The 23800-nt window shown below is 42.9% G+C and overlaps 1 protein-coding gene across 8 annotated transcripts in view; it reads left to right on the forward strand.

The window, feature by feature from the left end:
- The first annotated feature begins 4775 nt into the window (after window positions 1–4775).
- Window positions 4776–23800, forward strand: part of PHF21B (PHD finger protein 21B) — a 186912-nt gene continuing 167887 nt past the window's right edge. For 5 of the 8 annotated variants that reach the window (XM_060275180.1, XM_060275177.1, XM_060275179.1 and 2 more), the window contains exons 1-2: window positions 4776–5302; window positions 6219–6284. In XM_060275180.1, coding sequence (XP_060131163.1) covers window positions 5249–5302; window positions 6219–6284 — 120 coding nt within the window. In that variant the 5' untranslated portion in view covers window positions 4776–5248. The remainder of the gene's footprint in view (window positions 5303–6218; window positions 6285–23800) is intronic. The other 3 variants (XR_009557664.1, XR_009557663.1, XM_060275181.1) reach the window with 3 other exon arrangements.

Below are 23800 nucleotides of genomic sequence, written 5' to 3' on the forward strand. Positions count from 1 at the left end.
TTAAAATTTCAGCAGCACTCTGTGCGATGCCAGAATTGGGTGCCCCCTGCCTCTCAGTGCTTTCTCAGCAAGGTACCCAGTGCAGGCAAATTGGTTGTATCCCTAGTCTGTCCCCTGCTATTAATGTATTTAATTATTATTAATTTTTACTGGTTGATCGTTGTTTTTAGCAATATGTTCCTCAAATTCTTTCTTTCTTTCTTTTCTGCATCCCTTAGTGCAGTGTTGGGCAACCTTTTGAGCCTGGTGTGTCAAAATTCGCCAAAAAACTGAGCATAACTCGGGTGGTGTGTCACTTCGAGAAAAAACCATAATTTCATGATACTTATAGTTTAAATAACAAAAAATGAATAATTGTAAAATATAACTGTACTTAATAAACCAAAAACTAATTATTTAACTTACCTGCTTAGTTCAGTTCATTAATATGAACAGAGAGATCTGTAAAAAACCATCAGGGTGTTGACCCACTTATCATCATTGAGCTGAGGAAAGTTTCCCAGATCCTTATGCTCAAGAAATACCTTAATTTCTTCAAAGCACTCCACAAAGCACTTTTGGGGTTTTTTGTTTTTTGTTTTAGCTTTTTGGGGGGAGCTGCTGACCAAAGTTTTGGAGCTTTTTGGGGGGGAGGACGCAAAAGTTGCTTTGCTTTTTTGGGGGGTGCCCCAAAGCTGCTGAGCTTTTTTGGCGGGAAAGACAACAGGCAGGGCAGTCTTAAGCCTATCTGGCACCATGGTGCAAGGATCCCTCCGGCGCCCCCCCACGCCCACCTTTCCACCCTATGGAACTCCCTGCCTCTTGAGAACAGGCCGGCACCTTCCTTCTGCTGCGCTTGCTTCGGCACCTGCTGGGTAACGGAAGGACGACCCCAGGCGCTCAGAAACGCCATGCGAAAATTACTTTTTGTGAGGCGATGCCTTTGTCCTGTGCAGGGCAGGAGTCGCACGGCCACGGCGGGCACATGCGCAGCAAGGGCCCTCCCAACTCCTTCCCAGTCACCCCTTTACCCTCATTCTCCTCGCACCTGTCACTCAAAGCAAGGCGCGGAGCTCACTGGGCATGACAGGAAGTGCCGAAGGGAGGCTCGCTGTCGGCTTTCCCACGATGGCGCCCGCAGCCCGAGAAGAGGCGGGCAAGGGTGGCACTGCTGGCAGGGAGCCTCCCTTCGGTGCTTCCTGTCATGCCCAGTGAGCTTCGCACCTCGCTTTGAGTGACAGGTGCGAGGAGGAGGAGGGTAAAGGGGCACCTGGGAAGGAGTCGGGAGGTTGCTGCGCTGGCCAGCAGTGAGGGCTCTGCGTGTCACTGCTGACAAGCGTGTCATAGGTTCGCCATCACTGCCTTAGTGTTAGCTTGCATTTCTTTTGCCAAACTTTGTGTTCCTTTCCATTCTCATTTAGACAAAACTTCCAGTTGCCTCTAATATTTTAGTTGACTCTGCTCATTAACCATGCAGATTAAATGTTATTCTGTATGCAGTCACACCTCGGGTTAAGTATGCTTCAGGTTGAGTACTATCAGGTTAAGTACTCCGCGGACCCGGAAGTGTTTACTTCCAGGTTCCGCTGTGTGCACAGAAGCGATCTGCGCACTTCGAGCATGCGCAGAAGCGTTCTGCACGCTTCACACGTGCAGAAGTGCTCTATTGGTGCTTCACGCACGCACACTATCACTGCTCAGGTTAAGTACTTTTCACCCCGGAACCAATTAAGTACTTAAGCCGAGGTACCACTGTAAATGTTCATTTTTTCATCTACAATACTGTCTTCTTTATTTTATAGTACAGTACATTGATTATTGCCTTCATTTTATGGATCAATGGTCTCATTAGACAGTAAAAGACGTGTCAAATTGCTGTTTTGGAGGGGGGGGGTTTCATCGCCTGGAACGGATTAATACACTTTCCATTACTTTCAATGGGAAAGTTTGCTTCAGGTTAAGTACCATCTGCTTCAGGTTAAGTACGGACTTCCGGAACCAATTAAGTACTTAACCTGAGGTATCACTGTATTAGTAAAACTTAAATATAGGTGTCTTTTGAAATATTTAAGAAAATGTGAGAAGATTTCCAAAAACAAAGAAAGTTATCACTCATTACTAGGAGGGCATTTTAATTATCTAAATTTCCTTGTTTCATTATGACTCACAAACCAAAACAGCTCCCACAAGGTGTCCTGACCTTTTACCTGCCTATCTGGAAATACTGTATTCAGATATTAATGGTATTAATACTTAACATTCACAACACTTTGCGTCAAATTTTCTCAATTGTCCTTATAACAATTCTGTAAGCTACACCAGTATTGGAGAGCCTGTGTGGTGTAGTGGTTAGAGTGGGAGACTAGGGTTCAAATCCCCACTCAGCCACGAAGCTCAATGGGTGACTCGGAGCAGCCACTCATTCTCAGCCCGACCTCACAGGGTTGTTGTCGCAAGGATAAAATAGGGAGGAAGAGGAAACATGTATGCCACCTGGAGCTCCTCAGAGGAAAGCTGAGATATAAATAAATATTATTAAACTGGTAAAGCTGAACAAACCACTATAAAAAGGGGGATGTTTGTATAGGCAAGGTGAACAATTCTGGGTTGCTTCCGATGTGACTTTTTGTATTCATCACTTAAAGAGGCTGCACATGAGTGCTCCATAACATCCAGAGAGTGAAACTTGTGGAATGGGTGGGAGAGAAAATAGTCTGTTGGAAGTGCTCTGATGACCCCATTCTTAGCTCTGAGCTGATGTTTTGCTGCGAATGACAACACGCTCCAGCTTTGAGTGCCAACACTCTTGCTGCACTATTTGGATAGCCACTCCCGCCTCTCTCTTGAAGGCCCCACTTGAAGCAAGTTCACTTCACCCTTGCTGCACAACCTGGCCGGCCCTGCCTCAACCACATGGTCAAGGAAGGAAGGCACTTGGCCTCCCACAGAATGGCCATGTAAAGAATGAAGGGGAAACATAGGTACGTGGAAGGGGCAGGATCAAGAGATGAGGCCGGGTGGGGAGGGGACAAAAGGGTTGACTTGCACAGGGCTATATTCCACCACTATATTCTTGAGAGTCCCATGGACTGCAAGAAGATCAAACCTATCCATTCTGAAGGAAATAAGGCCTGAGTGCTCACTGGGAGGACAGATCCTGAAGCTGAGGCTCCAATACAATGGCCACCTCATGAGAAGAGAAGACTCCCTGGAAAAGACCCTGATGTTGGGAAAGATATTGAGGGCACTAGGAGAAGGGGACGACAGAGGACAAGATGGTTGGACAGTGTTCTCGAAGCTACGAACATGAGTCTGACCAAACTGCGGGAGGCAGTGCAAGACAGGAGTGCCTGGCGTGCTCTGGTCCATGGGGTCACGAAGAGTCAGACACGACTAAACGACTAAACAACAACAACATATTCCACCACATTTGCTGATTGGCAGCTGGCGATGGGAACTCCTCGCCCAGTGTTTCTCAAAGGGTGTGGCAGGAGAGGATGGGAAGTGTGGTGGGACAATTCAAGGACAGTCAATATTATATTTTGGGAATGATTCATGTTCTCATGTAGCTGCATTGTTTTATACTTTCCGGATGCCCCATTATCATATTATAAAGTAGTTGTGTTCTATGTTACAAATCAAGCACTGCCATGAGGTGTTTCTTTTTGCTTTCCAATTATCAATTAAAAAATTGGTGTGGTGTGAGCAATTTTTTCTTCTGATCCACTGCCCTAGTCCCATGAAAAGTATTCCACTGAAGGTATAAATTTTAGATGGGTGCTTTGCTTTGACTAAGTACACACAAGTTTAATGGATTTAATAAAAATAGAAGAAAATGAAATAAGGAATAAAAAGTTAAGTTTGTAAGGGAGAAGCATAGTAGAGTTTATGCGTAATCAGGGAACTGATATGGAAATGCTGGGAAGTTTATTGTATTTTCTTTTTTAATAATAATAATAATAATTTATTATTTATACCCCGCCCATCTGGCCGGGTTCCCCCAGCCACTCTGGGCGGCTTCCAACAAAACAGAAATTCTAAAATACAGAGATGTATGCCTTCTTATGTATGCCTTCTTTTTCGTTTTTCTTACTCTTTTTGGATTTTTCTTCTTTATTTTTCTATTTCTCATTTTTCTTCTTCTTTTCTTTCTGTTCTTCTTATAAGTTGGTTTAATTTGTATAATTAATTTAATTTTGTATAATTTGGATTTTTGGATGCATTTGTGTTATGTTGATTTGTGTTGATTTATGTTGAATTATATTGATTTTATGTTTAATACTAAATAAAGATTTTTAAAACTTAAAAAGAAAAGTATTCCACTGGAGGCAGTGTGAGAGATGGCATGAGGCCCTCAGTCCACATCCCAGAACCTTGCTTCCCTGTCCCGCTTTCAGATTTCAGGCGGTGCCTTATCTGTGGGCGAGATGGGCTTTCAGAGGCAGCAAGAAGCTTCGCTTGGGCCCAGGGCTGCAAGAGAGGCAGGGCAGCGCTTTCCAATCCAGCCAAGCCCACAAGCTGCTTGACGGGCATCACCACCGCGGCCATGGCTCTCTTTTTGCCGAGCATCCGCGCAGTGCCTCCCGGGGCCACAGGCTCTTCTTGATTCGAAGCCTTGGCGCTTCTTCTCTCCATCCCTCCGTTGTTCTCGCTGGGTCCACGACTGCTGCTGCTGCTGCTCACGCGCATGCTCCAACCTCCTCCTCCTCCTCCCCCCGCCCTGCCTTGCTCCATCCGGGCAACTGCGAATTAGCATTGGCAGCCGTGGCACAACTTTTCCCGAGGCAAAGTGAAATCAAGGCGCGCACTTTGAGGAAATATAGTCCCTCCCGTTTCGAAGTCTCCTCGGTCCCCCATTGGAGGGGCGGCGGAGCTGCGCGAGGCGATTAATCGGGTCCTGGGCGGAGCAGGGGGCCGCCGAGGGGCCCATGGGGATTGTGGGCTGGGGGGGACGGCCGGGGGGGGTAGCCTCCCCCCCAGTTTGGCGGAAAGTGAGTGATTTGTCCGTGTCCCTCAGCAAAGAGGCAAAGAACTTGCTTTGCAGCCTGACTAGTTGTTTCTTTCGATTGTTGTTACCGCTTTTTGAAAGGGGGGAGGAGTGTTGAAGCCCCTCGTTTTTGCTTTTTTTCTAGGGGTCGCTGCTTCGACTCGCCAGGCTTTCCTGCCGTGGCTCTTCCTTGCAAAGTGGGGCGGGTGAGGGGAGAGGAAAAAGCCACCAAACTTCACTGGGATTCGAAAGTGGGCGAAAAGTGCCTCGCAAGTTGGAAGGATGGAGCTGCGCCGCTTGCCAGAGGCGTTAAAAGTGGAAATCCAATGTCACCAGGTAATAAGAGAGAGAGAGGCAGAGGCTCGCCTTCGCCCGGGCTGGCTGGCTGGCCTTTCCGCCAGAAAGGGGATCTGAAAGAATCCAGCCCTGCCGCGTGCTTCCCAAGTGGCGGTGGGTTCTCCTTGTCGCAGGGTCTATCGATCGGGAGGGGGGGGGACGGGGGCGGGAAGCGGGTCTTGGTGGCAAGAGAGTCTCCAGGAGCCTCCCTCCTCTGCCCTTAACCGTGTGGACCACCACTTCACAAAAGTAGTTTTCGAGATTGTTTGGCTGAGTTTTGGCATGTGTGTGTGTGTGTCTCTGTTGTCGCGATCCGGAGTTAACATTGCGGTTGGTACTTGTGTGTATGTATGTGTGTTGGAGCGATTAGGACGAGACTTGAATATTTATGAGCTTTGCTTGAAACTGACTCGCTGTGTTTACTTGCCTCTTTGTTCCAGACCCCCACCCTCCCCCTTACACACACTCACACACACACACACACACACATTTTAAAAAACCCTTTACACATGAAACTATTTCTAGTTCCTTCTTTTAAGGGGCATTTTTTTAAAAAAAGAAACTAGTTGCACAGATGAAGCAAGATCCACAGGTAAATGCAGATCTCGTGTGTGTGTGTGTGTATTGAGTGTGTGTGTTTTTAAAACCCATCCTCTTCAGTATTTTAGCTTTCTTGTGTTAAGTGCAGTTCTGCTGGGACAGCAGGATGAGAAAGTTTATCAGTAAGAGATCTCATTTTGAAGACCCGGCTGAGCTTTGTTACTTAAAGGGGTTATTCTTTTTCCACTCCCTTTCCTTATTGTGCATGCTGTCGGTTGGGCTTTTGCCCCCGAACAATTCCTAAGGGCAAGTTTCCTCTGAATTGGCTTTAGTTTACACTTGGTCTCTAATCTGCATTTTATTGCCATTTTTACAGAACGGTGATCTTAAGAAACAAATCCATGAGAGGCAATCGAGAATAGCTGCTCTTAATGAAAAACAAGTAAGAATGAATCGATTCAGTTATGTGCTGTGGATGGGGTTTCGTCTTTCCTCTCCTTTCTCTCTCTCTCTTTTACAAAGCACTTTCTAAACATTCTCAAAGAATCCGCGTTGGCCGGAAGAGAAAAAAAAATACCCGCACCAGTGAATAAAACACTCATGTTTACTAAAGGGAGCCTAAAGTGATAAAAGGTTTTAAAGATGAGGGATCCAGTTTTCTGCTGCCTTGTCAGGCACTGTGTTTATATTAATAACCATAACACACAAAAAGAGATATGCTGTAGTTAGACGTTTTAAAAACACACACACACCGAGGCGTCCATTTTGAGTTGGTCGACATGTTTTAGGAATATGGGAAATTATTTGGTCTTCTGCTTAGTTTGTTTTCACTTCCTTGCAGTGTACAAAAGCAGAGAGTTGGGAATAAGGGGACTGATCCCACTTCGAAAGCCTAGAGTGCTGGTTTTGATTGGAAAGCTGATTTTGCTTCCATAGATAGAGATATGTATGTGTGTGTGTGTGTGTGCATATATATATATTTCTCCCCTCCTCCCCCCACTCCACACACTTGGCGTCTTCTTTCTTTGGTTTGATCTGACCTGCTGGCTTGGGAATCGAGTTCATGTATATACATTTACACACACACACACACACACACACACACACACAACCCTGCACCCCTCCTGCATAGCTTTGTCTACTTAGGCAAATCTGAGGGGGGTAAAGTGGGGGAGGGAGAGAGAAGCGAGACACTATAGAAACAGATGCCTTCGCCCACCTTCCTTCCAACAAACTTTCTTTTTTGTGCCTTTCTCTGTGAAGGTGTCTCTTATTTTGCAGCGGGCGACCCTGGTGTGCATGGGGGCAATGACGGACCCCTCCTTCCTCCCACCCACCCCCACCCACCTCCCCTCGCCCCTTTTCCAAGCTGAAAGAAAGTTGTCTCGCATTGTGAGTTGGTGTTCAGATCAGCTGATGGCGAGGGGCTGGGGATTTGCTGCGTTTCAGCACCACGAACAGATGCCACGGCACGCTCAGCAGCTCCCCGCGCATCTCTGGAGCTTTAAAACGACACAGACACACACACACACACACACACACACACACACACACACACACTACAAGGAGCCCCCTTCCCTGCCCCCCTCACCTCCCGCCCCGTTCGACTTTCGGTACTTCCAATGCACGAATCGCGCAGCGGCTTAGAAATCCAGTCTACGAGCTGCCGGGTTGTCCTTTCCCCTCCCCCACCGCCCCCCCTAAAAGCCAACTTTCGCCAGGCTCCCCTCCTCCCAGCCCTCGGCACTCCCCCTCCCCCTCTTCCTCGCCTGCTCATGCAGCTTTGCAAAAGCCCATTTGGCGGAGAGAGCGAGAGAGCGCAACCTCCTTTCCCTTTCCTTCGGCTGAATCGATCTCGATTCCTTCGGAATGCAGCAGTTATTTCAGCACCAAAACTTGGAATAGCGCCCTGGATCATATCCCGCCCCCCCCCCGGCCTAAAAACAATCTTTCCAGCCTATCAAGGAGTCTTCACCATACGTACCCGGGGGGCGGGGAGAGGGGAGGGAGAAAGCCAGTGGTAGTGGACGGAAAGAGGAAAGGAATATATATAGTTGTGGTGGAAGTTAAAAAGTAAGCAGTGGCTATTTTTCATCCGCGCCCGAGGCGACGTTGGCTGCTGCATAATCTTATCTGCCTATGCATGGATGTATGCGAGCATTTCCAGCGCCGCCACTCCCCTCCCTGTCCCGATTGATCGCAGCCCAGAATTTGTCAGCGCTCTCAGTTTGGTAGTGGAAGCTTCCATTTTGTGAGGAAGGGGTGTTGGTTTCTTCATGACATGGAGAAAAGTCTGCAGAGTTTGAAGGCGGGGGGGGGGATGGGCCCCCATTCATGCTTAACATTACCATTTTGATTGCTTTGATGCCATTTTTTTTAGTGGGGGAGGGGACAGAATACCCTACTCAGCAGAGCACAAAGATGTTTAATCACTGCATGGAATCAAATCAGATAGTTTATTTTCTTTGCGAGCGGGGGAAGGAAGCTGTACAGAAGCAGCAGCAGCTTAGAGCAGTTAGTCCTTTTTTCTTGTTGGGTAAAACAGTGTACTATATTGATTCTGCTACTACACTGAGTAGAGGATTTATTAAAGCGAGGTAACAGCCTCACACTGCCAAGAATACATTTGTTTATGTTTTCCTCTCTTTGAAAGGGAAAGAGTCGGTGGTGGTTGGTTTTACTGCATTAAAGTGATTGTTCCTCTCTGCATTATAACAAGTATTTCAAGGCTATTGAAATTTTTATGATGATAGTAATTGGTGAGCTGTTTATTATGTACCATGCTGGAATTTAGATAAGGCAAAGAGGCATCTTTGGAAAATTAGGGTTCGATGCAGCTATCGGGTGCAGGGTGACATTTCCAATCTCATGCAACACTTTGTGAACTAAATAGTCAACAATTCCTGTGTGTTGCACTAAAAGACCCCCCCCCCTTTCCGAATTATGCAATGAGCTGACTAGTCCTTGGATTCAGCTGCTACTTACATTGAAAAGTGCAGATGCCATCGACATGCTTCCTCTGCCTGCTTTATGCAACAAGAACTTATACAATGGTATAAGACCAGATGCTGATGCAGTGGCTTCTTGTGCTGCACACAGTCACCTCTGGAGGCCAGATATGAAATCTCCCTTCGCACAGAGAGAAGAGTGATGGGAGTTTTAAAGCCTCAGCTTTAAATACAGATACAGATCACAAAGTTGCTGAAGTCAAATTTTGATACAATTAGTATTATTTCTTCAAGGAAAAGATCCAAAGCCCCCCCCCCCTGTTTTTGACTCGCATGGAAGAGGACTGCTGCATGTGAGCTTGGATTTCAATGTTTTAAATCAGACTCCCCGTTCCAAAAGACACAGAGTTCACTGTGAAACATTTAAACAGACCTCTGGGAAGTAAAATTAGGAACGATGGTTTTAACTGTACCAGTTATTCATATTCCTGTCCATATCTTTCAGGTACCATTTTTGTTTTTACACTCTGCTAATGTGGAACTCATGAATGTGACTGGGTGAAAATGCTATGGAAATTCTGGCTGCAGTCCATAACCCACTTACTCCAGTGACTTTAACAGGGCTAATCTGGGATCAATGGGAATGAAGACTGCCCAACCCAGAGGCCCTATGTTTATACATGTTTTGTGTTCATTTTTAATTGAAAGAGAAAATAGAATATGTGTAACCATACCAGCCACATATATTGGCCATGGCCATTGGGTTGGATTCAGGCTACCTTAGCTGCACTTAGATAAGAACATAAGTAGAGCTGTGATGGATCAGACCAAATGTTCATCTATTCCAGCATCCTGTTTTTACAGTGGCCAACCAGATGCTTATGAGAAGCAGGACACCATCACAAAAACACTCCATAAACTTCCCATGTAGGAAGAACATTCACCATTGCAATTCTTCCATAGTGTACAACTAGATGTCATTGCCTTTGTCATGCACCAGCACGGCTGATAGACTCCTCTATGCCTAGATGGACAGAGTGTTACATTGAACTCAGTTGGCTTACCTGTGGCCAGACACATTTGGCATTGCAGTTTGAGACCAACTCAAACTCTTGGTGGGCAGCAATGAAGTTGAACAGTGTAGCCTCCACATTCAGAGTTCCACCACCCCCACTAGTCAGGGTAGAAAGTAGAGAACAGAAAAATCCTATTTATTTGCTGGATTGTTGCCTCTGGGTGTATAGTGAAGCTAGGAAAAATCCTTCTCTGTTCTTTGTTCCATGCATCAGATTCTTATTGTGACTACGATGCAACTTAACTGGAGTAATTTAATTAAATTTCTCCTATAGACTTAAATGGGAGGCGGGTGGCGCTGTGGGTTAAACCACAGAGCCTAAGGTTTGCTGATCAGAAGGTTGGCGGTTCGAATCCCCGTGACGAGGTGAGCTCCCGTTGCTCAGTCCCTGCTCCTGCCAACCTAGCAGTTTGAAAGCATGTCAAAAGTGCAAGTAGATAAATAAGTACCACTCTGGCGGGAAGGTAAACGGCATTTCTGTGCGTTGCTCTGGTTCGCCAGAAGCAGCTTAGTCATGCTGGCCACATGACCCGGAAGCTGTACACCAGCTCCCTCGGCCAATAACGTGAGATGAGTGCTGCAACCCCAAAGTCATCTGCGACTGGACCTAATAGGGGTCCCTTTACCTTTTTATAGACTTAAATACCGTGTTTCTCATATTATAAGACATGTCTCATATTTATTTTTTCCTCAAAAAAAAACACTGTGGCTTATTTTCAGGGGATGTCTTATATTTTTCCTCCTCCTCCTCCTGCCATGGCCGGTATTGCTGCTGTGCCTATCACTATGTCTTATTTTCGGGGTATGGCTTATATTCCTTGAATGCTTAAAAATCCTGCTATGGCTTATTTTATGGGTATGTCTTAAAATATGAGAAACAGGGTACTTTCTGCAATATTTTCAAGGATGGATTGTAATCCCCCCCAATGCATCTTGAATCAATACTTCATTTTGCGTTTTGTCCCCAAAGTCAAAGCCAGAGTGTGGGTTCTGTTCATTGCAAACATTAGTATACTGGCATATTCTACCCCTCCCTCCAGAGCAGGCATCCCCAAACTGCAGCCCTCCAGATGTTTTGGCCTACAACTCCCATGATCCCTAGCTATCAGACCAGTGGTCAGGGTTGATGGGAATTGTAGTCCAAAACATCTGGAGGGCCGAAGTTTGGGGATGCCTGCTCCAGAGTGCTGATGAATTGTAATACTATTTGAGAATGGGTTTACCTCTTCTATAACAAGATATGATGTGTGAAGACTCCATTAGTTGGTCCAATACTTTTACACATTGAATCCCTATCACCTACAGAACATTTTTATCTATACTGTCACATTTTTATCTATGCTGTCAAGGAACAAGCATGTATATGTAAATAAAAGGCCTTCAGTGAAAAGCAGCATTGTTCCTTTTAAATGCACATCTGAAGCACTCCGCTGCATGTTTGCCTGGGCTTACTAGGCATTCCTTAACTCCTCTTGCTGCTGCTTTTTTTTTTTGAGCTGCCTACTTAATAATTGCACAGTTAAACTCTAACCTGACATTAGTATTGACTCGTAAAGCAGATCTTGGAAATCAGCAGTAAGCATGTGGAAGACTTGCTGTGTTTTCATTGCTGATGAACCCTGGATTCAGAGAAGCCTGTCCTGAAGCACAGCAATAAAAATATGTCTTCCTGAGAGGCATTATGTATATGCCATTCACTTGGGCACTGCTTCATTTCTTCGCTGTAATTTACTACCTACATAGAAATCAACATTAGTCTCTGACAGACTCTTCCAAGATAGTGTTATTGCTGGTTTTGCCTTTGGAGAGTAGCATATCTGGAATTAAATTGTTGATTGTCATTTGGTGTTTATGATCTGACTGGAAGTAGGTTCTTGGGATGCATTAGACTTCTCGGAATTAAGGTGCTCTTCTTAAGCACTAGGAATATGTAGGCAAATTATATCTTTGATGGAGCGTATTATATTATCTGTTCCAAGGGGTTGTTTTTGCTAGGCTTTTCAAATCAAAGGTAGCTAGGTGGCGTCTTGAAATGGCAACACAGTTTACACATCTTTCAGCAGAAATTAATGACTTTTGCTGGAGCTCAGTGATTCCTTAGGTTAGGCATGAAATAAAGTAGATAATAAAAGTATCAATGAAAATAGAAGATGGAGCCATAGTCCAGGGCTCTGTGTGTGCAAAGACTTCCTGTGCTCTTCTATAAGGAGGAAAGTCTGCTATGTATAGAGTGGAACCACTCAGATCATGACCAATACCTTACTTGCAAACAGAGTATGACCAAGAGAATGCATTTCATACATTTGCAGCTGAACATTTTCTTTGTTTTATATAGTTGTGGCAAGATTTGGCACCTCATTGGGAAAAATAGTTGCCAAAATGGAAATCAAATCATTAAACTTTTGAAATTCAGCCAAAGATAACAATTTGCCCTTCTATAAACCCCTGAAGCAGATGAACTTCAGGCCATCCACTGCAGTGAAATATATTTTGACCAGTTTTTGTTCCATAGAAACCTTAGTGGCAGAAGAAAGATTGCTTTAAAAAACACCACACAGCAAACTGGAATTGTAGTTCTTCACTTGGAAGTGCTAGAGGTTGAAAAGTGAATGTAACATTTGTTGTAACTGCTTTAAAGAGTTCGCTTTGATATCTTAGCCACTTTAAACACCTGCTGTCAGAACAGTACAATTGATTTCAATTAACTTTGAATTTCTTCAATAAGATGACTCTTATAATAACTCCAGTAATCCCATGATGCCTCATTAGAGGAACTGACTATGATGATTATCTCTGTGATTTAGTAATGTTTTCCTTGCAATGTCTTTGTCTATTCAGAAAAAGGAATTCTAGCAACAATGCTGTTTAGTATTTGTTCTTCTTTAGTGCTTAAAGATACTTGCTGCCTGTTACATGTTGAGGACAGCTAATCTGCAGTGAGTCAAAATTGATTATTGACATAGCTATCAAGTTCTCCCTTTTTTAAAGGGAAATTCCCTTATGCTGAATAGGTTTCCTTGCGAGAAAAGGGAAAACTTGACAGCTATTATTATTGAACAGCTGATGCTAGGATAGCATGAGCACTGAAAAAACTTGTTGTGTGTGCTGCATTTTGTAGTTACCTAATCTTAGATCATGCACCATTTAACAATTATTCTTTCAATATATTTTCAGGCCTACAGGTAGCAAACCTTAATTCTCAGCTTAATTTTTTGCATAGGACTCTGGCTAAATCAGTCAGTTAATGTGGCATCATGAGCAGTTTTGGTGTTTCTACATGTTGCTTTATTTTGAACAATTTTCTTTTGAATACAGCCCCACCAAACATTAGGTCCAGTATGGTGATCAATAAGGATGTGTTTAAGGGACAATCCTTTGTTTCAGGAGGCTATAGAAACCCAGAATAGGTTTTTGATCTTGCAACTCTAGGTGAAGAATAGTCCTGTTTCAATGGATCTTCCATTGGTTTAATAATTTGATTCATATAGATCTTAATCCAAGTGAAGACTGTCATAGATAAATATAGGAGGTGTACTCTTTGCTTCAAGAAAGAAAAGGGAAGGTCATATTGTTAGTATGGGCAAAGAAGAAATGGAGGAACAGAAAGTTCCAAGAAGTTGTATTTGATCATGTAGGTTTGTAAAAGAAAATTATATCCATGTATGAAGTAGTGAAAGGTGCCTGGGCGTTTATTTCTTTGCAGCAGTACAACTGGGATCCAAAGAGCTCATGGGCCCAAGAGTTTTGACTTGTAAAAAAGAGTTGATCATGTGGTAAAATGTCTCCCACCGAAGTCATGAGGACTTAAAGCTTTATTTAGATAAGCTTCGGAGCAGGCAAGAATGTTTCATTGGCTCAATTATCTGTATCATCCCTATGAGATAAGTCACTCTTACTTCATAGAATCATAGAATTGTAGACTTGGAAGGAACCCCAAGAGTCATCTAGTCGAACCCCCACAGCTAAAGCATCCATGACAGATGGTAAGCCAACGTCTGCTTTAAGGTAAAGGGCCCCCTGACCATCAGGTCCAGTCATGTCCGACTCTGGGGTTGCGGCGCTCATCTCGCTCTACAGGCCAAGGGAGCCAGCGTTTGTCCACAGACAGCTTCCGGGTCATGTGGCCAGCATGACAAAGCTGCTTCTGGCGAACCAGAGCAGTGCATGGAAACGCCGTTTACCTTCCCGCCGGAGCAGTCCCTATTTATCTACTTGCACTTTGACGTGCTTTCGAACTGCTAGCGCTCATCTCACGTTATTGGCCAAGGGAGCTGGCGTACAGCTTCCAGGTCATGTGGCCAGCATGACAAAGCCGCTTCTGGAGAACCAGAGCAGCACACGGAAACGCCATTTACCTTCCCGCTGTAGCGGTACCTATTTATCTACTTACACTTTGACGTGCTTTCGAACTGCTAGGTGGGCAGGAGCAGGGACCGAGCAACGGGAGCTCACCCCATTGCAGGGATTCGAACCACCGACCTTCTGATCAGCAAGCCCTAGACTCTGTGGTTTAACCCACAGCGCCACCTGGGTCCCCTCAATTAAGAAACCTCAATTAAGCTGAAACATAGTGACGTAGCCAAAGCCTCAGCATGGAGCTGAGACCATTGTGACCAGCTCCAGCATTTTTTTTCTTAACCCAAGTCCACTGCTGCTTTGTTGAATGGTTGCCCTCAGTTTTGTTCCATCTTCTATGATACTCTATCTCTAGAGTTTGGGAAATGGTATCAGTGCTATTGTGGATCTGTGCTGGCATGTCCTTTATGATTGCACTAGTAGCGGGTGGGTATTGACTGATTTTGTTATATCTATTAAATGATGTGGCACTATCTCACTGTAAACACCTTTGGGCAGAGCTATCCCTCAGTTCAGAAATCTTAGTCCCACTGATTTCTGTGTGAGACTTAAGCAATTGTTTAAACAATTTCCCAGTGAGATTTAAATTCCTTAATCTTGGATGGATTGCATACACAATGTTTAACTGAAAAAAAGAGTAGCAAGTTGTATGGCTCCATGGTGTCAAATAAGGATATTTTGTCTGTAGATGATAAACTGATACCGTAGCCCAGTACTTTGGAGGAAGTTCCAAGAATTTACCTTCAAGAAATTATGCAGCCCATAGTGCAAACTTAAGATATGGAAATGCAAATAGGGGTGTATATTTAAAAAACCATATATACTAGGCAGTTATATTAACTTTAGTAAAAAAAAATTAACTTAGAAAAGTCTTTTTTGTTAAAAGTAGCACCAAGATATGATTAGAAATGACTTCTGTATAAAATATTCTTCCTTAAACTATCTAGCTTCCTTCCTCTTCCTTCCTTTCTTTTTGAATCAGCTACTTATTGTCATGTAGTAGCAATTTTAGAGTGTCATATGAAATTGCTGATGGGGCTTAGTTCTAGCTGCAACCTCCGCCTGCCAATAGTAAGCACCTATTGAAATCTAATATATGCTGTGCTTTCACACAGCACACACAACCCCTTATGGTTAATATAACAAAGGAAACCCTGTATGAAATAATACATTTTAACCCTGGAAGAGCTAAACATGAAACTCAAGCTTAGGATGGAAAATAAAATGGGCTTTCCTTGACAGAAAGTAAAACAGAAGAAGAACTGAGTGAGATTGCTCTAAGAATATGAAACTCTAGTGGAAGCTTTGTGCCTCTGCAGGAATCATCTGCTGTGTTGATTTGAGTGTTTGAGAAATTGCTCTCCCCCACCCCCGCCCCAGCTGAAATTGGCTCCAGGGATTTTTAAATATAGCAGTTGTGGCTACAGAATGTTTGATGTAAAATTTGACTGATTGCTTACATCTAATCAACAGGAGTATGTAATTGGGCTTGAAAGAGAAACTTTGAATCCCTGCTCAAGGATTTTCTTCCCAGAGCTCCTTACATTAACTGTGACTTATTCCCTCTGTGAGAGATGCAGTATTTTTATTTGTAATCTGGAAAGGGTTTGCTTTTCCATTCAATTGTGGACCATAAAAACGGGCTACCAAAAGTTTTCCTTTTTAAAAGGAGGTGCATTGCATTTTGAGTCACAGAAGTCAAATGAGAACATTGATACCTTTCACATGCAGTGCAGCTTAAAGTGTATTTTCTGTAATTTCCACTTTCTGGAGCTCTTTTAATTGAATAGAGATTGCTTAAAGATTTATTGGTGAGTTGAAGATTTTCTCTATAAAAAAGATGAGATGGGATGACTGATTTAGAAATGCAAGTCAGGACTCCCTGCTTGTGTATAATCCTTCTGATCTCATTCAGGCAGAAAGGTAATATGCTCACATAAGTGAGTTTGAAAGGTATAATTAATACTGTATATATATATATATATAATATTTACTAGCACAGTAACTGAAATACAAGAGAAACTGTTTTTAACATGGCAGGTGATTGATTATAGGTACCTCTTCAAGGGAAAATGACAGTTTTGTACAAGTTCCTCTCCAATGAATGTTTCATTCTATGGCCTGTATACATTATGCAAAATAGCCAATTTGTATTATTTCTCTTACTTTCAGTTATTTCTTCACAGACTTAAGGACTAGAAACCTTATTTTAAAAACATTTTTTTGAAACTTTCAGGAAGCTGGATTCTGTACCTGTACCACACTCTGTGCCTTTTCTCTGTTCCAGCAGAATCACATCATGCACATAATTTTGTTTATAATTTCATATAGATTGAAGACCCCTAATAGAAAACATAGGAATTAAATTGAAAAATGTATTTTTAAAAAAATGTAAACCCCTCTGGGAATGATGTTTCATTCCTCTCCCTATCCTCTCCCTCAAATCAAACCTCTAAGGAACTTGGGTGATTTCCAAATGAATGTCATATACAGAGTAGACCCACAGAAATCACCAGACCTAAGACTGTGTGGATAAACTCAGAGCCCCTTTGTCAACAAAACTTGGGTTAAGAAATTTGGTTCAAATGGCTTATAGCATTAATGCTTAAACATCAAGGACATTTTGTGGGTTGGTGATAAGTATGCAGAACTCAGTCAAAGGGTGCAAGAGGGGAGGGGAGAATCTGTTAAGAAAAAGTATAAATAATCTTGACCCTCATGTCATTGTTTATGACTCAGTGGTTCCCAGTTGGTAGTCCGTGGACCCCAGAGGTTCCATGTAACCTACCCAGGAGATCTATGGCACCATTCACATAACAAGAACTACCATAGAGATATCAAAAAATTTCAAAAGTAGGGGTTCGTGGTTTGAAAAACGGGGTGTGCATGCGTGCAGTATTTAGCTAATTGGGAGCCACTGAATGTGATATAATACTGTACAGTCTTTGGCATGAACTCTTGCACAGAACATTGATGCTGTTGCCAAACTTATCCATGATGTTCCAGTTTACTGTAGCTAAGATAATATATTTTGAAAAGGTATGGGCACAGTGTCTAAAGTAGAAGAATAAGTAGGAAAGAGGTGACTGCAGAGATGTATTTCTCTCTTTTTTATCATTAAAAAAAGCATTGAACCTCTAATGTTTCTACTACTCTGCCACCTGCCAAACATCCATAACTCATATTCATGCACAAACCACACCACTTACACACAGAGAGAGAAAGAGAGAGAGAGAGAGAGAGAGAGAGAGAGAGAGAGAGAGAGAGAGAGAGAGAGAGAGAGGAGAGATCATACAGTATGTGCACATGCCTTATTTACGTGGGTTTATTAACATTCTTTGCTGAGTAGGCTTGAATGAAGTGCAATCCTCATATAGATGATCTAATTATAATCATAAGGGACAGAACAAAATAAGCAGTCTTTAAAGGGAAAAGAGTCTGGCAGCTTTGTTTAAAGTGTCCTTTAATGAACTTCTTTAGTAGCTCGTATCTTAGCAACACATTTTATTACATACCAGTGCGGGAGAAGCAGTTTGCAGATGGAGTTGCACACAGTAATTTATTTTCTCCCTTTTCACCACCCCCACTTCTACTTTCTTCTCTGTGGTGACTCAACTGGAATATGCAGACTAGCAGCTTCCTAGCACTGATAGCTCACTCAAACCCCCTGATTGGTTCATTTGTATGTGCTCTGCCTTGTTAGTTGATGAAAACGGCATTTACTATCTTAGAGACTGTGCTTTGCTTGCTGTGTTAGGAGGAGCAGAGGCAGGGCTGAGGATTCTGAATGGGGCCCGGCTTTAAAATGAACAGGATTGCTTGCATTCATCTTTCATCTGAACACCCTCCCCCCACCTTTCCTTCTTCCCGGCATCGGCTTATATTCACGGGGCACATCAGTTTCTGTGTTCCTTGATTATTTATTATCAACTCCTAGTGGGTTTATTTTAATCCCTTTCTTCTGCGCTAAAACTGATTTGAATGCAACATCTGGGACATTTATAATCCCTTACTCCTTTTACTGCAAGCACCCTATGATTTAAAATGTAAACATATCTTCCGGTTGTAGATTCTGCTTTGCGTGTGGGTGTGCACATTTGCAAAACTGACACTTTTCAGCTCTTTTCAAACACAGTTGATTTGGAAGCATTTATGGTTCAGGAGCCTTCCCTTCAGAGCGTCAAATCAAGCAGTCAACTCCATGATTTCACGGGCACTAATCAAGTAGCAAAACGTTACTCAGCATGATTAAGGTTGGCCAAACCTTGTTTTCAGAGAGCTTTTGTTCAAAAATGAAAAGAGGAGAAAGGCATTTGATTGAATCAGACTAATGTGGAACATGAACGCTGTCTCATATTTCCCCCTGTACTCAGTAATATTCGGAACTGACACAGGAGCAGCAATGATCAGACTGTCACCCTGGCAGAGGAGATGGGGGAGGGGAAATTACACCAAAGTGACCTCCCTTTTTTGAAGGGCACATAGGCTAGTACACAAAACATTTGAGTTAGCTTTTTCTGTATACATAAGACACAGCAAACAAGGCAAGAGAGGTGCAAAAGTTATCAAGTGCATTTGTGGTCAGTTTGAGCAATGGCAAATCGCTCAATGTCTTCCCTTAGCATTTGCTTATACTCATAGCTGCCAGGTTATCCCTTTTTTTAAGGGATTTTCCCTTATGCTGAATAGGCTTCCTCGTGAGAAAAGGGAAAACTTGGCAGCTATGCTTATACTGTAGGCAAATAACTTTAGGTTTCACATGTGTGAGCTGGGAACCTTGATTTAGACATATAGCTTTATGTTGAAACAAAATTATAGATATACATTTTGATCCTGGTTGTCTTTGTTTGATGGTTTATGTGATCCTTTTCTCTCTCCCAAACCTCTGTGCATGTGAGAGAACTCAGTTGGCTAATTTATAATAGGGGAGGGAAACCACTCATTTTAACCACAAAATACAGGCGTTTCACTAAACGCAGTTTCTTTCTCAGCCCCTGGGATTCTGCTTCGATATTTGAACCTCAGTAGTGGGATGTCCTTTGAAGCTCAAAGCGATTAAGTTGCCATGTGATTAACTTTTTCTTCTCTTTTACAATTCATTCCCTTGTTTTATTAACTTACAATTGGATTGCCAAAATAATTTAAGCTGTAAAATGCATCAAGATCTTGCCCAAGTGCCAGAATTAGTAGCAACAACCTGAACTGTTGAAAAGAAAAGCCACCATGAAATTCACAGCCTGGCTAGCAAAAAGGCAGTTAGCTTAGAAAAGATGGGCCATCACACAGCCGTGTCTACAAATAAAGGTGGTGTAGACTGGTGTGTTGGGTAGTAACCATTTAAAACCATTTAAAAATATACTGCAGAGTAAGTCCTGAGTGCACTCTTTGTCAGAAACAGCTGAAACAGAAACAGCTGGAACACCTTCTTATTTCATTTTTACCCCGTACCTTCCTCCAGAGAGCTCAGATCAATGTACATAATCTCCCCATCATTTAGCCCAGGCTTCCTCAAACTCGGCCCTTCAGATGTTTTTGAGACTACAATTCCCATCATCCCTGACCACTGGTCCTGCTAGCTAGGGATCATGGGAGTTGTAAGCCAAAAACATCTGGAGGGCCAAGTTTGAGGAAGCCTGATTTAGCCTTACAACAACCCTGTAGAGCAGGTTACACTAAAGGATAGTGACTGGACCAGGGGCGTTGCTAGCCACTTTGGCACCCGGGGCGTCAAAGCGCAGGCACCCCCGGGGGCGGGACGCGTGTTTTGGGGGCGGGGTGGGCAGCTGTGATGGTGCCCCTGGGATTGCGCCGCTTGGGGCGGCCTGCCCCCACCGCCCCTATCTTCCTATGCCCCTGGACCCCTAAAGTAAACTTTGTGGCCAAGGAGGAATTTAAACTCAATTGAAGCAAAGCACACTGTGAACAAGGTTCACTAACTTTCTGGTTAGCACAATCTGTAGCTTTGTTTGCTATGAAGTATAAGAAGAAACTACAACAAATTCTCTTAAGTCACGGCTTTATTCAATTAAATCTTGAATACAGTATAGCCAAGATGAGGTACCTTGCTGTGATCTTGCCCTTCAAATGAAATCTGTCCTGTCCGTCCCCCTCCAGCCCCCAATTTATCAAAATCTTGCTGCAACTTTGAAAGAAGCAAATAGAAACTTGGGTAGCCTATTTAATCAAAGGCTAAATTTACATTGTATTTCTGATCCTAAAAGAATACATGGAAGGGACATTGTTTCCAGAAGCACGACTACGTATACAGCTCTCTATGAATTAAATGGAGTTGATGGTAATAAGCATCTACTTTGTTGGGATGGAGGATGGTTGTTAAAGGAGGTTCCAGTCCTGGATGAAGCAAAGACTCATTTATTAACAATGAGAGCAGGAACAATGGGAAGCTAAGTGCAGTCTGCATGAATAATATAACCAAGGCTGGTGAAAAGCGGACAATTTTAGTATGCCAAACTGAGTGTAGGAGTGCAGGATTTCACTTTTTTAGAGACACTCGGGATTCATCTCCCCACCATGCTTTCCCATGCGTATGGAGAGACATGCTTAATCACAATGGATTATCAATTGAAGGTGTGAGCAACAGCAGTGTAAGGCTGCAATGGAGCACGAAAAGTTCTGAGATGAAGATGCTATCCTGCATGCTGGAGATTTTCCTTTTTTTGAAGAGGGAACATGAAATCTGAATAGTGGGCATGCATAAGTTCTCATTGCATCTTAATATGTAAAGGAATGCACGTGTAATATTAAGGCTTGTTCCTCTTTGCATCCCTGTACACTGAGGTATTATTATTATTATTATTATCCCACCCATCTGGCTGGGTTTCCCCAGCCACTCCAACTAGGCAGAAGATGAAGGGAGGAAGATTGTGATGCCTGAAACAGGTGCAATGATGGAGGAAAGTAAAAGGGAAATATGAGCTACTCCTAGCCAAGCTTAGTTAGTGTAGCAGTAGCAAGAGGTGCAGATCAGGAGCATCCCAGTTCTCACTCCTTTTCCTCCAAAAACTCTGTACATGGTTTTCAATAAGGGCATCTCTCTCATCCTTAAGCCTCCTTTCCCAATGGGGGCTAGAAGAATCATAGAATCATAGAGTTGGAAGAGACCACAAGGGCCATCCAGTCCAACCCCCTGCCAAGCAGGAAATACCCTCAAAGCATTTTTGACATATGCCTGTCAAGCCTCTGCTTAAAGACCTCCAAAGAAGGAGACTTCACCACACTCCTTGGTAGCAAATTCCACTGCCGAACAGCTCTTACTGTCAGGAAGTTCTTCCTAATGTTTAGGTGGAATCTTCTTTCTTGTAGTTTGAATCCATTGCTCCGTGTCTGCTTCTCTGGAGCAGCAGAAGACAACCTTTCTCCCTCCTCTATATGACATCCTTTTATATATTTGAACATGGCTATAATATCACCCCTTAACCTTCTCTTCTCCCGGCTAAACATACCCAGCTCCCCCCTCCCCCAAATTTCCCCGAATTTACTGTTAACCCTAGTAAAAAGGCTTCTGGTTTTTTGATAAAAGTTATCTTAAACATTTTTTTCCAGTTCATTGTATATCATTTCCCAGAAGTCTATTACTATTTTACATGTCCACCACATGTTGTAAAAAGCACCTTCTTTATCTTTACACCTCCAACATAGGTTGGAAATGTTTTTATACATTTTTGCTAGTTTTACTGGAGTCAGATACCAACGGTACATCATTTTCATGTAGTTTTATTTCAATGTACAACAAGCAGTAAATTTTAAATCCTCTTTCCACAACTTCTCCCATAAATTAAAAGATATATTGTAACCCACATCGTTTGCCCAGTGTATCACAACAGCTTTAACTTCTTCATCTTTAGTGTCCCATTCTAACAGTAGCTTATACATTTTTGATAATAATTTCTCATTATTCTCCAATACTTCTTTTTCAAACCTTGAAAATTCTTTCCCCAAACCCACTCCTTTATCATTCCTAAATATAATATTGGTGATATTATACGCAATCTGTTAATAGGTGCCTTATCTCTTGAATTTCTTTTCAATTTCAATTGGTTTTCCATCTCGGTTAACAGCTCTCTGTAAGTTGCCCACTTGCCTTTCATATTAGGTTTTTTTTTTTTAACAGATATTGCTTCCAGTGGGGAATCTAGGTGTCAAATTTGACAAAAGTCATCAAAAATAAAAATTTGGCATTCAGTAGGAAGAATTTTGGTGTAGGTAATGATTTCTGAATGAGACAATAACAGGAAAATTATCCACTCACTTTTCAGGTGACTTTTTGCTTCTCTTTTCCCCAGATCAATTCTACAGAAATTGGATTGTTCATGCTAATTTCAGTATCATGTGAAACCCCTACATTTCACTTGTCCATTTCCAGCACTCTGCTCTGAAGTTGCCCCAAATGTCCTGCTTTTCAAAATGACTCTTCCAATGCTCTCTTTCTTTTCCATTTGAAGCTGCTCCTCTCTTGTTACATTGCTGCTTAGAACACACCTTTTCCATGCAGCCCTTTGCTGAAGGTAGATTCTTCCCCTCTTTATCCCTGCCTCGTCCCTCTCCTCCCTCTATGACCTTCTCTGAGTCACATTCTAGATTCATTAGGCCAGGGACCAATCTTTTTGGTCATTATTCCATACAGTACCAGACACATTAATGATGATAAAAACAATGGCGGATGAATGAAAGAAAATCATATGCAATTCAAACTGTGCAGACCATCAGATATTTTTCTTTCTTTCTTTGCATTTTACTGTTCCTCCAGAAGTCTCAGAGTGGCTTACAGCTGACTCCAAGTGGTTTCCTAACTAGGCAGGAGTCAGGGGCTTACTTTCAGGAGCTCCAGTACCGAGAGCTCCAAGCTTCTGTGACTTGAGGTCTGGTCTTTATTAGCATTTTCAGATTGTTTTGCAAGTTACAAGATTTGTGGATAGCCTGTACGAACCTGTGGTGCATCCCTGTAGTGTTAGATGTGAACTTTGATCGCTCAATACCTATGCATATTGTGCTCCATGCAGCATGTATGTAAGCTGAGAAGGCAAATATTGCCTCATGCATTATGGTATGTCTGCAGTAATCACCCCAAATTGTACCATGTGAAGTCACCCCGAGGAAGAGAATAGACTCTTCAGAAATTGAAAATATGTTGAATGGTCCTGTCATTACTGCATGCTAACTCTCAAGTTCATCCCCATAGTCTAATGATGTCAAAATGTCATGGGGCTGGCCCTTAATGCAGAACACACAGCAACATGACTAATGTAGGTCTGGCCAAACTAGAATGCCATGAGCCAGAGTTCACTGAAGTCTAGGGTCTTCGTTGCAGTACCATTGCTCAGTCCTACATGAAATACAGTAATAATAATAAATCTTAGAGTGACCTTAAGCATGTGCAGAATACCTTCCCATCTGCATCAAGTATCTGCTTCTATGGGCCACAGTGGAAACATAAGATACCCCAGTATTTAAAGTGATTAAATACACTTTAGACCTCCTTATAGCATTGGCTCTTGGGCAGTATGTCAGACACCACATATCTAGGACAATGGCTTTCAGAGAACATGAATTCAAAGAAGG

The sequence above is a fragment of the Zootoca vivipara genome, chromosome 5 (genome assembly GCF_963506605.1).
Source record: "Zootoca vivipara chromosome 5, rZooViv1.1, whole genome shotgun sequence".
Taxonomy (NCBI): domain Eukaryota; kingdom Metazoa; phylum Chordata; class Lepidosauria; order Squamata; family Lacertidae; genus Zootoca; species Zootoca vivipara.